At 61.9% G+C, this 14,830-nt stretch overlaps 1 protein-coding gene across 1 annotated transcript; it reads left to right on the top strand.

Annotated features, from left to right (window-relative positions):
- Positions 1 to 459: 459 nt before the first annotated feature.
- Positions 460 to 14,274, top strand: Acap3 (ArfGAP with coiled-coil, ankyrin repeat and PH domains 3). The gene is made up of 24 exons (XM_026414876.2): positions 460 to 585; positions 4,112 to 4,169; positions 4,856 to 4,975; positions 5,174 to 5,227; positions 6,307 to 6,365; positions 6,759 to 6,942; positions 7,241 to 7,285; positions 7,359 to 7,454; positions 7,534 to 7,608; positions 8,078 to 8,089; positions 8,760 to 8,872; positions 8,973 to 9,024; positions 9,261 to 9,361; positions 9,431 to 9,542; positions 9,769 to 9,977; positions 10,063 to 10,132; positions 10,235 to 10,329; positions 10,407 to 10,609; positions 10,823 to 10,930; positions 11,542 to 11,640; positions 11,730 to 11,968; positions 12,116 to 12,225; positions 12,304 to 12,414; positions 12,498 to 14,274. The coding sequence occupies exons 1-24, from the start codon at positions 539 to 541 to the stop codon at positions 12,643 to 12,645; spliced, it is 2,520 nt and encodes an 839-aa protein (XP_026270661.2). The 5' UTR covers positions 460 to 538; the 3' UTR covers positions 12,646 to 14,274.
- The last annotated feature ends 556 nt before the right edge of the window (positions 14,275 to 14,830 follow it).

Here is a 14,830-nt window from a genome sequence, read left to right as displayed (position 1 = left end):
CACGCTCTCAGGCGCCCGCCTCCACTCACTGGTTAGCTCCCTATTCCCGCTCTGCCGCCCACCGCCCGCCCAGTCCTCAGGGGCGTGTCTGTCCGCCGAGTAGCGGCCAAGACCTCCCAAATGTGGTTTTTGCAAACGCCCCAAGTTGCGCAATGGCTAGGATGGCTGGAGCGGGCGGAGCCCGCGCCCTCCCCGTTCCTGGGTTTGGCCGACGGTCCCCGAAGCCCAACTGTCTCGGCCCATCAAGCTCCCCGACCCTGTGGCAGTGGACACAGGGAGGGCGTTTGGTGACACTCCCCGGGGGTGAAAGCAGTGGTGCGCGGTGGCGGGTTCGGCGACGCTCCCTGGCTGTGACAGCAGGCAGCGCGCGCGGCGGCGGCGGACTTTGGCGACGCTCCCCGGCAGTGACAGGCGGGGCGGGGCGGCGGCGCGGCGGCCTCATTCCGGGGCGGGCGGGCGCCGAGCGCGGGCGGGCGGCCGGGGGTGCCGCTCGGCGCGCCGCGGTCCTCGGTCCAGTGAGCGCCCTGCCACTGCAGCCATGACGGTGGAGTTCGAGGAGTGCATCAAGGACTCGCCGCGCTTCAGGTGCGTCCTGGCCGCCGGGAGAGGGGTGCGGGCGGGGGCAGCGAGCCGCCTTTGTGCGGGCGGCGTTGCTCAGCGTTGCGACCGAGCTGTGGCCGCCGGAGACCGAGGCGGAGGGCCCGGCTCGGGACAAAGCAGCGGCCCCGTCCCGCCCCCGCCCCGGGGGACTAGAACAAAAGACGCCCCTGTGTGGCTCACCTCGCTCGGAGGGTGTGAGCGTGGGCGTCCCAGCCCCCGTGCATCAGTGTCCGGCTGGGCAGTTGTGGGGACGGCCATCTCCAGCACTGTCCACCCCCGCTTGGTATCTACACTTTTCTGCTGTGGCAACCTGCACTGGCTGAGGTCCCCCCTCCCCCCAGCCACCCTGCAGCCCAGCTCTGGGCAAGGTTGTCTGGGTCCAGAGTGTTCATCCCTCGACTCTGTTTTAGCCCGTGTGTCCAGAGCAATGCATGGGTATAGGCAGCTGTTGCTACGTTTAGGGCCTAGAGTAGGCCACTTGGTAGGAATGAAGGGTAATTTGACCACAGGGCCTGGAGGGTGGGGGCTGTCCAGGATGGTGGGAAAGGACAAGTATCCACTGGGGGTTTGTGTACCTTTCATTATTCCTGAGCATGCAGGCATGCACATCTGCATGAACCACATATTCATGGACGTGTACACAAGTGTGCATCTGTTTCAATGGTTGGACGACATTTGGCAAACAGTAATGAAGCACTTCCCATATGCAGTTTGCAAGTATGCCCCTTCGTGAGGCCACATGCCTCTGCACATGCACATGTGTAGGTGCACATGTGTGAGCTTTGCCACTCTGCCCCCTTTGAGGTGCCATACCATGTACCTGGATGTGTGGGTGAGCTGCACCCTGGACTGACATGCTTTGTGCATTCACGTAGACTGATGATGGTCAGAGGCACGCATGTGTGTGTATTACCTGTCCCTATGGATTCACGTACTGAGTGTGTTGTGCTGTAAACACCTTAGTCTGTGTAGAGGTGTGTTCTAAGACCAGGTACACATGTCCACACACATGTTTGCACCCCATTCTCTGGAACACATATGTATAAACACTCTGCCACTGCATGCATGCGTGTTTGTGCATGAGCCTGTGTCATGCTTCTGCATGTGTATTCTTGGACATTCTTGCATGTGCATGCTGGGTTTCTGGGAGCCTGCCTCAGCATCCTTAGAGCCAGCCTCTTGCAAAACCACCTCACAAGGAGTCATTAACAAAGGCCTTCGGGAGCCTGGAGTTGAGAGGGTCAGGGTTGGCCCAGAGTGGCCCCAGGCCCTGGGCAGAGAGACTGGAGGTCATCCTCTGGGTTCTCCCATCTTCCATTGCTGACTGATCTGAGTGACTCAGGCACCCAGAATCTTGGACCTGGGTTGTGGGGGAGTCATGGCCAGGGCCTCTTTCCTGCGGCTTGATCCAGACTGAGGCACCCAACTTCACCCTTACTCAGAAGCCTGTGGCTCTTTCTCCCACTGTGGATGGGCATATGAGGGACTGGAACCCCATTTAATCCTGGGCCTCCCCTCCCACAACCAGCCTGTTGAACTGCTTGGAGTGTCTCTCTCTGGCGGGGAGGTGCCTGCAGCCTGCCTGTGAGTAGGGGCTGGGGTTGAAGATGCCTACTGCACTTTGGTCTTAAGGCTGTGGAAGCCTGGCTCCATGCATTGGGGTGGGCTGTGATCTAACTGGAGCTTGCAGAGCCTCTGTCCATTACCTTCAGGTGTAGCTCATTTGAGGGTGGGGCTGTGGGAGAATGTGGAAGCATGGAGAGCCTAGTCCCCAAGCGTGCTTGGGGTCTCCTGGCCTGGGGAGGGGCTCGTAACAGCCTCAGGGATACCCCCTGGACCAGGGGCACTGTGGTGGGGGTCCTGAGAAGCTGAGGAAGGGGCACCACCTCAGGGTGTCATGGCCCGTCCCCTGGGTGGGGCTTCAGGCGCTGAGTCAGGGCTTTGGTGGAGGGGCCTCCTCCCCTGGCCCAGCTGCAGGGAGCCAGAGAAAGACCTCAGGTCCCAGACTGAGGAAAGGAGAAGGGCTCCTGCTGAACCTCGACTCAGCACCCACCCTGTCCCCGCAAGCCCGGCGGTCACTCCGGGCCCAGCACGGCCCTTGCCATCTCCTAAAGACAGGCTCCTGGTCAAGGGCAGTAGCTCTGGGTGCAGCTGTCCAGTCATCTGGCCTTCTCAGGGGAGCCAGGGTGACCCCATAGCACTCTTCTGGGCAGGCGCTCCCTTCTCTGTTCTGGGACTCTCAGACCAGTGGTCAAAAGTCCAGAGTCTGAACTTGCCCGTGTCCACACCTCCAGGTGGTGTGGGTTGGGCAGTAGTTCCAGGCAGTCTTCCTCAGCCTGGCAGGCTGGTGTGGCACACACAGGTCACCCATGGTCCAGCAGCTGCTGAAGCTCCATTTCCTTCCTCCCCTCTTTGCTCCAGGACTTAGGTTCCCTTAGCCTCTCCAGGGGTGGGGGCTGCTCCCAGAGCAGCTGATGTCCGGCCAGCATGGGCAGACAGGACCTTTGATAGTTCCTGGCTGGGACAGCCTGGGCATTTCAGTCCCAGCTCCTACTTAAGGACACACCAGACCATGTCCCAAGTGACCTGTAGGTCCGTTCCCTAAGATTGGAAACTCTTCCTTTCTCTGCTTGTCCAGGGAGTGGGGGTCGCAAGGGGTGAGGGGATGCTAGACCTGGGTGGCCTCCCCTCTGTTGGACCCCCCACCCAAGACTTGTCCCTGGAAGACTGCCTCTGCCCCAGCCTGTGCCTATACCCCCCGCCCCCCGCCCCCTCCGGGTTCCTCATCCCTGGCAGGTCAGATGGGCTTGGTTCACCAGCCGAGTTGACTGTGCAGGGTGGGGGACTGCTGGGATCCTGGCCCTATTTCCTTATTTCCTGTTCCCAGAGGGTGGGGGTGTCACGTGCCTGATCCATCTGCCTCTGGCTTCCGGGATTCTCCCCTGGCTTCTCCCGGTGATGTCATTCCTTAACTCTTCCCACCCCATGGCAGCCCCATTGTCAGGCTGCCCTGATGGGAGTGGGCTCTGGGGAGACCCGACCCACCTCTCCCTCCAGGCGGACTGTGCTTATTGGAGTTTTGGGGTTGAGGAGCTGGTGGACCCCACTTCTCAGCTGGTTTGGGGCTTTATTTTGCTCCTCAGCAAGGCTTGGCCCAGGCTGTCATGAGCACCACCTCTGTGGCTCTCTGGCTCCCTGCTGTCCTCAGGGGTTGAGGCCTTTCCTAACCTCTGCCCTCCCTTCCCCGACTCCTGGTGCATCAGTTTCAGTTGGGCAGAGGGTGTTACCACCCATGTAGCCTCTTCCTGGGGTGATGCTGGGTGCTGGATGGCTCCAGAGTTGCTGAACCTGGGTCTCTTCCCTCTTGCCCTCTCCCAACCTCAGTTTCCTGGAAGCTTCTTTCTATGGCAGACCCCCCTGGGGGAGGTGCAAGGGGAGACAAAGCCCAAGTCTGTCCCCTCGTCAGCACAGCGGGCTGCAGACTGATCCCAGCCACCTGTTCTTGTTGCAGGGCCACCATCGATGAGGTAGAGACAGATGTGGTCGAGATTGAGGCCAAACTGGATAAGGTGAGGGGGAGGCCTGGGGCACCTGGAGCGTCAGTGTGGCTCTGCCCGCCCGTCCTAGCCCCCTAGTCCGAAAGCAGGACTGGCTTTTCAGGATTTAGGAGCTCATGCACACCCAGCAGTGTGCAAACACTCATGTGCATGCTCAGAACCTGGATCTGCCCCTGACTCCCCCATCCGTGTCCTCCCACACACATCCCAGGGTGCACATACCACGTGCATATACGTGAGTCTCATCCCCTGGAGGGGCTGACCCAGGCATGTCACCCAGGCCTCTGCTGGCTGCTGAATGAGGGACAGCTGCTGTGAGGTTGTGCCCAGTGTACCTGGGTTGGGGACCTGGGGGGTGACAGAATCAGTGCCATGAGCCCACACTGGCTGCCTTTAAGTCTGAAGTGCCACGTCACACCCCAGCCCTGGCCCCCTACTTTAAGTTCCCCTGTCCTGCCCAGTCTGCTGCTCCAGAGCCCAGACCATGGACTGTCCTGTGTGCCAGCAGGCTTATGCAGGCTGCTCAGGGGCAGCTGCATCCTGGGCACCAGTGGGCCCTGAGTTGAGTTCTGACCTCGCACTGACCTCCCTGGGGAGCTGTGTACTTCTCTCTGGCTGGAACGGACCTCTCGGCCATTGTGAGCATTGCTCTTAGGAGCTGCCAGACCCTCACCCTCCCTGCTCTGTCCCATCCATAGCTGGTCAAGCTGTGCAGTGGCATGATCGAGGCCGGCAAGGCCTACGTCACCACCAACAGGCTCTTTGTGAGTGGTGTCCGTGACCTGTCCCAGCAGTGCCAAGGTGACACCGTCATCTCGGTGAGGTGCCAGCTGGCTTTTGACCGCCAGGTGGGGGTGGAGCAGGGAGACAGCCCCTCAAGGGTGCCCAGGCTCATGAGCAGGTGTCTGGACTCTGCTCAGGTGCAGCTCTGTAGCCTGTGGGCAGGGAGGGGACCCTTTGGACATGGTGAGGTGCCACCGGCACCATGGCCTCAGCCCTCTTGCTCTTCTCCCCAGGAATGTCTGCAGAGGTTTGGAGACAGCCTGCAGGAGATGGTCAACTACCACACGGTGAGCCTCATGGGTGTGAGGGCCCAGCCTCCATCATGCTGCCTCCACCAGCTCCCAAAGGCCCTCCCTGGCCTGGAACAGACTAACTAGCTCACAGGGAGCCAAGTGGGTGGCCACCCATGAGGGAGGCCATGTCCTACACATCCAGTCTGTGAGAGTGGTGGCCACCCATGTCTGTGAGTCAGTGGGGTGTGGAGGCCTCCTTTGGGAGCCCTGCCATGTCCCAGGTAAGAGACAGACTGGGTCCTAGAGGCAGGGGAAGTAGCACAACCTAGGGCCATGGGCAGTGGGATCTCAAGGTGGGGGAGACCTGGAAGCTCATCCAGATCTCCCAGCTGAGCAGAGTACTCCTTCCATCGTCCCAGCTGACCCTGCATCATCCCTGGGAGACTCGCCCTTGATGTTTGGGCAGGGCCAGGACTGATGGGGACAGACACACAGAACAGGCTGAGGCACATGGCGGGGCGGGGACTGGGAACTGGAGCTTAGACTGAACGCGGGGGCCCCCACCCCTGCAGGGAAGTTCAGAAATAAACCTGCTCAGGATGGCTTCCTGTCTCTCTGCCTGTCCGAGTTGGGCCCAGCCCTCCTCTCCATGAGGGTTTGATTCTGAGTGCTGTGGGTGGACCCTGAAGCCCCTCCACTGTGAAGCCCTCAGCACCATGCCCCACTTCTCCCCAGGCTGGCTCTGATGGAGCCCTTCCTGCTAAGGGTGGGCAGCCTCCAGTAGCTGTTATGTGCTGCCCATGTGAGCACTGTGGGTGTAGCTGGAGGAGGAGCCCATCTGACAGCATTAGTCTGTAGACTGGCTGAGGGCCAGGTGGAAAGAGGGGCAGGTGGTCACAGCTGTTGCCTCTGGGCACCAACCCAGGCTGGGAGTCACTCTCTGGCCCCCAGAGGCCAGCTCCTGGTACAGAACTGGCTGCACTGGTAGCACCCTCTGCAGAGAGTTGGGCCCAGGCAGGTCTGGGTAGGAGGGCGGAACTCTCCTGATTCTCACAGCGGGGATGGATGGGGCCTCCACTGGGTTGTTCTGTAGGGACAAACCCCCACAAGCTCCTCCCTGCCTCTGTCCCCAGATCCTGTTTGACCAGGCCCAGAGGTCTGTGAGACAGCAGCTGCACAATTTTGTCAAAGAGTGAGTGGTCCAAGCCCCAAGGTTGTGCTTCATCTCCAGGACAGGGGAGTGGCCAAGGGTATCCAGACCAAGGTCTCAAGGCTGGTTGGAGGACCCAGGGTCCAGCTCAGTCCCCATAGGTGTGGTTGGGTTGCTGGGGGTACCACAGGGGAGATGTTTGTTGACTTTGGATCACTGGGTCTGGAGTAAGGTGTGAAGGGCTGGAGAGATCCTGGAGCAGGGAGCAGGGGAGGGGGCTGGTGGCCGGGGTGGGGTGGGGGCCAGGATAGCGAGCAAGAAAGGAGGCCCTGGCCAGCAGCAGAGGAGAAGCTGGGAGTAGAGGAAAGGCTGTTAGAGGTTGGGTCAGCACATCCCTCTCCAGCCTCTGACCTTTGACCCAACACTGGCCTTCAGGGATGTCCGGAAGTTCAAGGAGACGAAGAAGCAGTTTGATAAGGTGCGGGAGGACATGGAGCTCTCCTTGGTGCGGAATGCTCAGGCCCCAAGGCATCGGCCCCATGAGGTGGAGGAGGCCACGGGTGCCCTCACCCTCACCCGGAAGTGCTTCCGCCACCTAGCCCTGGACTATGTGCTCCAGGTCAGCTGAGAGGTTGGCTCCTGAAACAGGGAGGGGGTCTGTCCTGCCCGAGTCAAGAGGTGGGGATGAGCGGTGTGGGCTGGGGGCTTGAGGACCTTCAGCAGGAAGGCAGGGGTGAGATGCTTGGCTTCGCCTGGATAGGACCCTGTGTCCAACATGGGAGATTGAGGCTGGCATGGCAGGACACTGGGGATGACCTGGGGCTCTCAGGACCACTGGCAGCCTGAATGGACTCTGGTCAGGTGGAGCCATGGGTTCCTGGCCCTGAGACCTGGCCTGTTTGCTCCTCCTCTGGCAGATTAATGTCCTCCAGGCCAAGAAGAAGTTTGAGATCTTGGATTCTGTGAGTGCTTGTGGGGGGTGCCTGTGAGCAGGCCCGTGCAGAGAGCCCTGCTCACTGGCCCCTGTGCCTGCAGATGCTGTCCTTCATGCACGCCCAGCACAGCTTCTTCCAGCAGGGCTACAGCCTCCTGCACCAGCTGGACCCCTACATGAAAAAGCTGGCAGCTGAGGTGAGCCTGGGGAAGGTGGACCCGGGCCAGGGTCTCAGGGGAGGGGCTCACTGCCTCTCTGATGCCCCCAACCCCACAGCTGGACCAGCTGGTGATCGACTCTGCCGTGGAGAAGCGAGAGATGGAGCGCAAGCACGCGGCCATCCAGCAGCGGGTGAGGCTCCCGGAGCCTGCTCTCAGCCTCACCCCCCATCCCCCCATCCCCCCATCCCCCCTGCCCACCTCCCTGAGGTCCCGACCTGGGGCCATAGGCAGAGCTGCATGCCCAACCTCCCCGCCAGGCCCATGCCCTCTCTGCCAGGCCGAGGCTGCTTCCCTCTGGAACGTGCAGTGAGAGGGACGAGTCCCATCCGTGGGAGCTTCACAGTGTGGGCTGGGCACCAGGAAGGGCTGGAGCTGGGACCTGAGGCCTCCTGCCTGAGGGTAGCTGGTCCTTGGCCTGGGCTCACCCACTGCACAGTGGCCTGGCCATCACCCAGATGGGGGTGGGCTGCAGGTGGGAGCCACTCTGGTGGGCCTGAGGCAGTGGGATGGTAGGGGGTGGGGCTACTTGTGGGTGGTGGGAGGGCCCTCACTCACTGGCTGTCTTTTCCCCTCCCGCCCACTCCTCCTCTGGCCCTCAGACACTACTGCAGGTGAGATGATCCACCCTTGGGCGTGTGGGCATGGGCATTGCAAGGGGAAGCCAGGCCCTCCCCGCCCGGGGCACTTCAGCACCACGGACACCTCCCACCACCTCCAGAGGCCGGGACTGCACCCGCCACCTGTGGGCTGGTTGCTGGCACCAGCAAGATGCAGGCTGAAGCTGGACCCCTTCCCCCACCTGAGGGAGTGGTGGCAGCTGTGCCTTCCTGCCCCCACTCAGCCTGAGAGCAGGTGGCCAGACCTCTCCTCCTCTGGCCTGGCCTGCTTGGACGGAGGACACACAGGACACCCAAGGCTCTGGCTCCTCAATGGAGCTCTGTCAGGCTGCTGGAGCTGACCCAGCTGGCAACATGCACGGGGCACTCAGGATGCAGGGGGGGGGGTGGTGGTGGAGGGGGCTTCCTTCCTGATTGCAGTCCTCTTGTCCTGCAAGCTGGTGGGGGGGGGGACTGGAGAGCTCCAGCCCAGCTGTGAATGCCAAGGTCTGCCTGCGGGGTCTTGGGCAGGGGGTCTCGCCCAGTCAGGAAGTTGCAGTACCAGGCAGAGGGTCTCCTGTCTGAGCATGTACCTCAGTTCGTCCTTCACTCTGGGTGAGCCTGGGAGGATGGCGGGGTCTTCTGGTGGTGGCCACTCCCCGAGGGCTGGCTCTGCATTCCCCAGGACTTCTCCTATGATGAGTCAAAAGTGGAATTCGACGTGGATGCCCCCAGCGGCGTGGTGATGGAGGGCTACCTCTTCAAGAGAGCCAGCAATGCCTTCAAGACATGGAACCGGTGAGGGCCTTTCTCAGGCAGGGCTGAGGGCAGGCTGGGCCAAAAGCAGAGTGGACATGGGGCCAGCGCTGCCTGACCCCCTGCCCATCCACTTCACCAGGCGCTGGTTCTCCATTCAGAACAGCCAACTTGTTTACCAGAAGAAACTCAAGGTGCGTTGGGTTGGGGTCCTGGTGGCTGGACCCCTCCCCACCTGGACTATGGGGTGGGTTAGTCAATGGGGGTTGGCACAGAGCTGAGGATACTGATGGACACCAGGCCCGAATGGTCAGGTAACAGGGAGTTTGGAATAGATTGCTGGAGATGTCTAAGGTGAAGAAGAAAACAGGTGGTCGGTGCCAGGTGGGGGTGAGCAGACAGATGTCCACAGTGGTGCTGCTGCCCACAGGATGCGCTGACTGTGGTGGTGGATGACCTCCGCCTGTGCTCCGTGAAGCCCTGTGAGGACATCGAGCGGAGGTTCTGCTTTGAGGTCGTGTCGCCCACCAAGTGAGGAGGCCCAGCCCAGGGCAGGGGGGGGAGCCCCACCCACCCAGCCTAACCAGCCCCTCCCTCCAGGAGCTGCATGCTGCAGGCCGACTCGGAGAAGCTCAGGCAGGCCTGGGTGCAAGCTGTGCAGGCCAGCATTGCCTCTGCCTACCGAGAGAGCCCAGACAGCTGCTACGGCGAGGTGGGGCCCAGCCTGCCCTTCCACTTGCACATGCTTGCCTGTGTGTCCATGAGGCAGCTCCTGCAGGCTGCATGTGTGTGTGTGTGTGCTGTGCCATGTACATGCGTGTGCGTGCTGAATGTGTGCACACCTGTGTGTGTCTTGGATTGTGCTTGAGGGCCCCTGACTGGGGTGGGGGAAGGGCCTGCAGGGGAGTCGGGCTGAATGGCCCCTCACACTGTCCCAGAGGCTGGACCGCACAGCATCTCCATCCACAAGCAGCATCGATTCTGCCACGGACTCTCGGGAACGCGGTGTCAAGGGTGAGAGTGTGCTACAACGGGTACAGAGCGTGGCTGGCAATGGCCAGTGTGGCGACTGTGGCCAGCCAGACCCCCGCTGGGCCAGCATCAACCTTGGCGTGCTACTCTGCATTGAGTGCTCAGGCATCCACAGGTGGCCTCCCTGACTCGGTGGGGTGGGGCAGGGCCAAGCCAGGTGGAGCTGCAACCTGACCCAGCCCTATCTCCTTGCTGCCCAGGAGTCTGGGTGTCCACTGCTCCAAGGTTCGGTCCCTGACGCTGGATTCCTGGGAGCCAGAGCTACTAAAGGTGTGGGGGTGGTGCTCTTAAAGTCCTCTAGGACCCTTGGTTTGGGTGGGAGTTGGGGTCTTTTGAACTTGTACGGACGTCCACACACCCTTCTCTCACCAGCTGATGTGTGAGCTTGGGAATAGCACCATGAACCAGATCTATGAGGCCCAGTATGAGGGCCTGGGCAGCAGGAAGCCCACAGCCAGCAGCCCCAGGTGAGGTGGGGTGCAGCCCAACTTGGCCAGAGGAGCCTCAGCCAGTGAATGCAGACTCATGTTTGCCCCTGGTCCAGGCAGGACAAGGAGGCCTGGATCAAGGACAAATACGTGGAAAAGAAGTTTCTGCGGAAGCCTCCAACAGCACTGGCCCGAGATGCCCCAAGGCATTGGCGAGCACAGAAGTGCCAGCGCCCCCACAGCTCCCCCCGTGCTCCCACCACCCGCCGCAAGGTCCGGCTGGAACCTGTCCTTCCCTCAGTGGCTGCTCTGTCCTCAGGTGAGAGGGCTGTCAGCAGCCACACCCATTTATAAACCTGGGCAGGATTACCAACCAGGTCCCTGGCCATTCTCTGGGTCTGAGCCCCGGATCCCTGAGAGTCATGGTGGGAGGTGGGTTGGAGACTCTGTCCAACTCCCAGTGTGGCCTGGGGCACCCTCCTATCCTGGTGCTCAGTTTCCCCCTCTGAACCTGTGGCCCACCCCCCAGCAGCAGGCACCTTGGAGCGCAAGTTCCGCCGGGATTCCCTCTTCTGTCCCGATGAGCTGGACTCCCTCTTCTCCTACTTCGATGCAGGGGCTGCGGGGGCCGGTCCACGCAGTAAGTTCTGGGGGGCCCCATCCCCTGCTGCCCACCCCCTTTGGGGGCTGCCACCCCATCCAGGAAAGAAGAAGGAGAGCCAGTGAAGACTCCCTGGCGCATGGACCAGTGTGGACGGCATTTGCTCAGGGACAGAAAGGACAGCTTTTCCACATAGGAGGGACAGAGCTAGGCAGTGTCACAAGGAGGTTGGGCTGGCCGTGGGGAGAGCTGGAGCTGGAGCAGGGCTTTCTGGTTCACCAACCTGGAGGCTGAAACTGGGACTGTTAAGAGCTGTGTGTGTGTGTGCTCGGCGCACGGCACTGCTGGAGGGCCTATGTGCATGATGGGAATGAGGAGCGGGTGACTGCAGGCAGCAGAGGGCGCTGTCGCCCTGGCCCTCAGCCTCAGGCTTTTCTGAGGCCTGGCTTCTTCCCTGCTGGCCAGGCTGGGCTTCCAGTACCTGAAGACCTCAAAACCTGGCCTGGGCTACCCTTGGCTCCTTTGAGGCCTGGTGGTTCTTTATCCTTTCCTCTTTCCTAGCTAGGGCTGGTTCTGCCCCTTCCCAGGTCCCCTGCAGGGCCAGTGGGGCTGAGCCTTCCCTGCGGCCTCACCAGCCTGTGGCCCTGCAGGTCTAAGCAGCGACAGTGGCCTGGGAGGCAGCTCTGATGGCAGTTCAGACGTCCTGACCTTTGGTGCGGGCTCAGTGGTGGACAGTGTCACTGAGGAAGGTTGGTGCACACCTTTCTGTATCACCGCAGCCCTGGTATACCCCCACCCAGTGAAGTCAAAGACCCTAACCCTGTCCATCTTCCCGCAGAGGGTGCAGAGTCAGAGGAGTCCAGTGGTGAGGCAGAGGCCGAGGCCGAGGCCGAGGCCGAGACCGAGGCCTGGGGGTTGGCAGATGTGCGTGAGCTGCATCCTGGACTTCTGGCTCACCGCGCAGCGCGCACTCGCGACCTCCCCGCGCTGGCCGCAGCGCTGGCCCACGGGGCGGAGGTAAACTGGGCCGACGCAGAGGACGAAGGCAAAACGCCGCTGGTGCAGGCCGTGCTAGGGGTGAGTGTGGCAGGAAGCTGCACGCCAACGTGTGCATCCTCTCCCCGGCAGGCTTGTCCTGGCTGGGCATGCAGGGCCGAGGGCCCTGGTGTGGGGGCCCTGTAGGGGGCCATTTCTTGGCTCAGTCCTAGGCGCCCGGCTCCCCAGGGTTCCTTGATCATCTGTGAATTCCTTCTGCAAAACGGAGCAGACGTTAACCAAAGAGACAGCCGGGGCCGGGCGCCCCTGCACCACGCTACGCTCCTGGGCCGCACCGGGTGAGTCTCTTGAGCCTGCCCCTCCCGGCCTCACCCGCGCCCAGCCCACCTCGCCTAGACACCGCCCTCCACTCCCAGCCAGGTCTGCCTGTTCCTGAAACGTGGAGCCGACCAGCACGCCTTGGACCAGGAGCAGCAGGACCCGCTCACCATCGCCGTGCAGGCGGCCAACGCAGACATCGTTACGCTGTGAGCACGCGCGGCCGTGGGGGCGGGACTCCGCGAGTCGGGGGTCCTCAGAGGTGCTGCCTCACACTGCGCCCCTCCCCCAGGCTCCGTCTGGCGCGCATGGCCGAGGAGATGCGAGAGGCTGAGGCGGCCCCCGGCCAGCTGGGCCCCCTGGCGGGCAGCAGCCCAACCGAGCTGCAATACCGCAGGTGCATCCAGGAGTTCATCAGTCTCCACCTGGAGGAGAGCTAGGGCTGCGCAGGCCGGGCAGCCGGGGGACCCCAGCCCTGCCCGGCCCGCCCGGCCCGGACCCTGCATGCCCCTGAAAGTCCTGGTCCCCCACCCAGCCACAGCCCTGCCTGCGCAAGGTCCACGGGCCCGACATCCCGACAGCCCCCGTGCCCTGGTGCTCCTGGAGCCCCACGCGCCTGCTCATCCCTCCTCCCGGCTACCCGTGGTCCCCCCTGGCCGGGAGTGAAGGACCCCAGCACTGAGTCTTGAAACCCCACATTTTTGGGGGTGCTGCATCTTCTGGTGCCCCTCACCCCACTTGGGGAATCTCTGTCTTCAGGTGACCCCTTCTTCAGGGGCCTGGATGGCTAACGTCACAAATCACTCGAGGCCTCTGTGCCCTCAGGGTCAGTGTCATCTCTTGCCCCCACTTTTACCGCCGCGGAACACTGACCTGCTAGCTGGGTCCTTCTTACTCACCCCCCAGAGCCCCTCCTCTAGCCTGGGGCTGGTGGCTGGCCACCAGCACCTTCCCAGAGCAGGAGTGGCAGCCCATCCAGGGAACCAACCCAAGTACCTCACTTAGTGACCCCAGTATCAAGGCTGGGCTTTTGCAGGTGCTGGGTGGGTGGGCTCTGGCCTGGGCTCTCTGCCTGGGACCGACGCAGGCGTCCCAAGGCCATGTGGCTGGCCACGACGGCCCCTGGTGCCGGTTGGCCCCAGACCCTCCCTGCCTCCTCCAGGGAGGAACTTGCCCAGAGCCAGGCGTACACTAAACCCACTGGCACTTCCCACCACACCCACTGTTCTTTGTTACCCACTGAGTGGATTTTCTACAACGGCCTTGTTCTGACTTTGTCTGCGTTTTTTTCTCTGGACTCTCAAGGACCACCCTGATCCCAGCTCTGCCTGCTGCTGGGGGGATGCCCCCATAGCTCTGCCCTGCCCCTTCACTGGCCTCGCCCCTGGGACTGAGCCCTCTGATGGGCCCAGGGGTCTTTTGCTAATCTGGGGACCCACCAATGCCTTCAAATTCTCCTTTTGTAAAAGAGCCTCAGGACAGGCTGAGCCCCTCCACAACTGTGGGTTCTTGCTGGTCACTATGCAAATGCTGCCCAGGGAGGCTCCACCGGCAGCAAGGTGGGCACTGGACCGGGGCCCCGATTCCCCTGCCTGCTGGCTGTGACCCTAAAGAGCAGAATTAGCTCTTTCTTCCCTGCTTGAGCTTGCCCACCGCCCACCCTGCCACCTGCCACCCTTAGGCTGGCAGGATCCCCCCCCCCCTCCCGTTCCAATCACTCACGGTTAATAAACCTCTGCCGCTTGCGCCCACTGCCTGCTCATTGGCTCACCTGCCTTGCACTGCTCTGTCTCATCTGGGGATGTGAATGGGTCCTCTGCCCTCCTTGAGCAGCAGCTCTGAGCAGGGTCCCTCCATTGTCCCTTGTCCAAAGGCCAGGGGCCTGATGGGGGACCAAGGACTTCTGGCATCCCCAGCCCCCATTCCCTGGCCTCTCTAACTTCCTCTAGCTTAGCTGGTGACCCCTGGTGGTAGCAGGGGTGGGTGTACCCAGCCAGTAAGGATGGCTTGGGCCTGGTCCTATATAGTGTCTCTCTGGCCCCCATAGTGTGACTGCTGTGGTCTGTTCCAAGGAAGTGTTGGGGTGTGATCTGAGGTCTGCAGCTCACCCCAGCATGGGTAAGAGGAGAGCCACACACACACTCTGGCCACTGTGAATCACTGATTTTATTACAAAGCAGCTGATTTTATTACCAACTTTGCCTTGGTCCTGCCCTGCTTCCTGCCTGGCCCGAGGCTGCCCTGAAGCCGAGGCAGGCTCTGCCTGACATGCACACACACCGACACACAGATGTAGACACCCAGAAGTGCACAGACAGGACGCCAGATGCACCACTAGGGAAAGGCACTTCTGCCCACACACAAGCATGCACACAATCATACCCAGAACTCAGGAATCTAGACAGGAGGGGACCTCCCCTCCTCTCTGCCCTCGACCTGCTCCAGACCCAAGAAATCACTGGTGGGTGGGCAGAGAGAAGCCCTGATGTATCTGCATGCCCACAGACTCAAGTCTTTGTGAACTGTTGGGTGGACCCAACCGGGTGGGCCAGTCTAGCCCATCTTGGACGTCCAGGGGAGCCCACTATCCCATAGGGTCAGGCCTAGGGGTCAGATGCCCCAGGG

The sequence above is a fragment of the Urocitellus parryii genome, chromosome 11 (assembly GCF_045843805.1).
Source record: "Urocitellus parryii isolate mUroPar1 chromosome 11, mUroPar1.hap1, whole genome shotgun sequence".
Classification (NCBI taxonomy): domain Eukaryota; kingdom Metazoa; phylum Chordata; class Mammalia; order Rodentia; family Sciuridae; genus Urocitellus; species Urocitellus parryii.
This window is presented reverse-complemented; position numbering and strand designations above follow the sequence as displayed.

Bases quoted from the DNA above. Each gene is read 5' to 3' on its own strand.
- Acap3 (XM_026414876.2), top strand. From the start codon at position 539: ATGACGGTGGAGTTCGAGGAGTGCATCAAGGACTCGCCGCGCTTCAG. The intron at 9,978-10,062 runs GTGGCCTCCCTG...CTTGCTGCCCAG, and splicing joins GAGTGCTCAGGCATCCACAG to GAGTCTGGGTGTCCACTGCT. The intron at 12,226-12,303 runs GTGAGTCTCTTG...CTCCACTCCCAG, and splicing joins ACGCTCCTGGGCCGCACCGG to CCAGGTCTGCCTGTTCCTGA.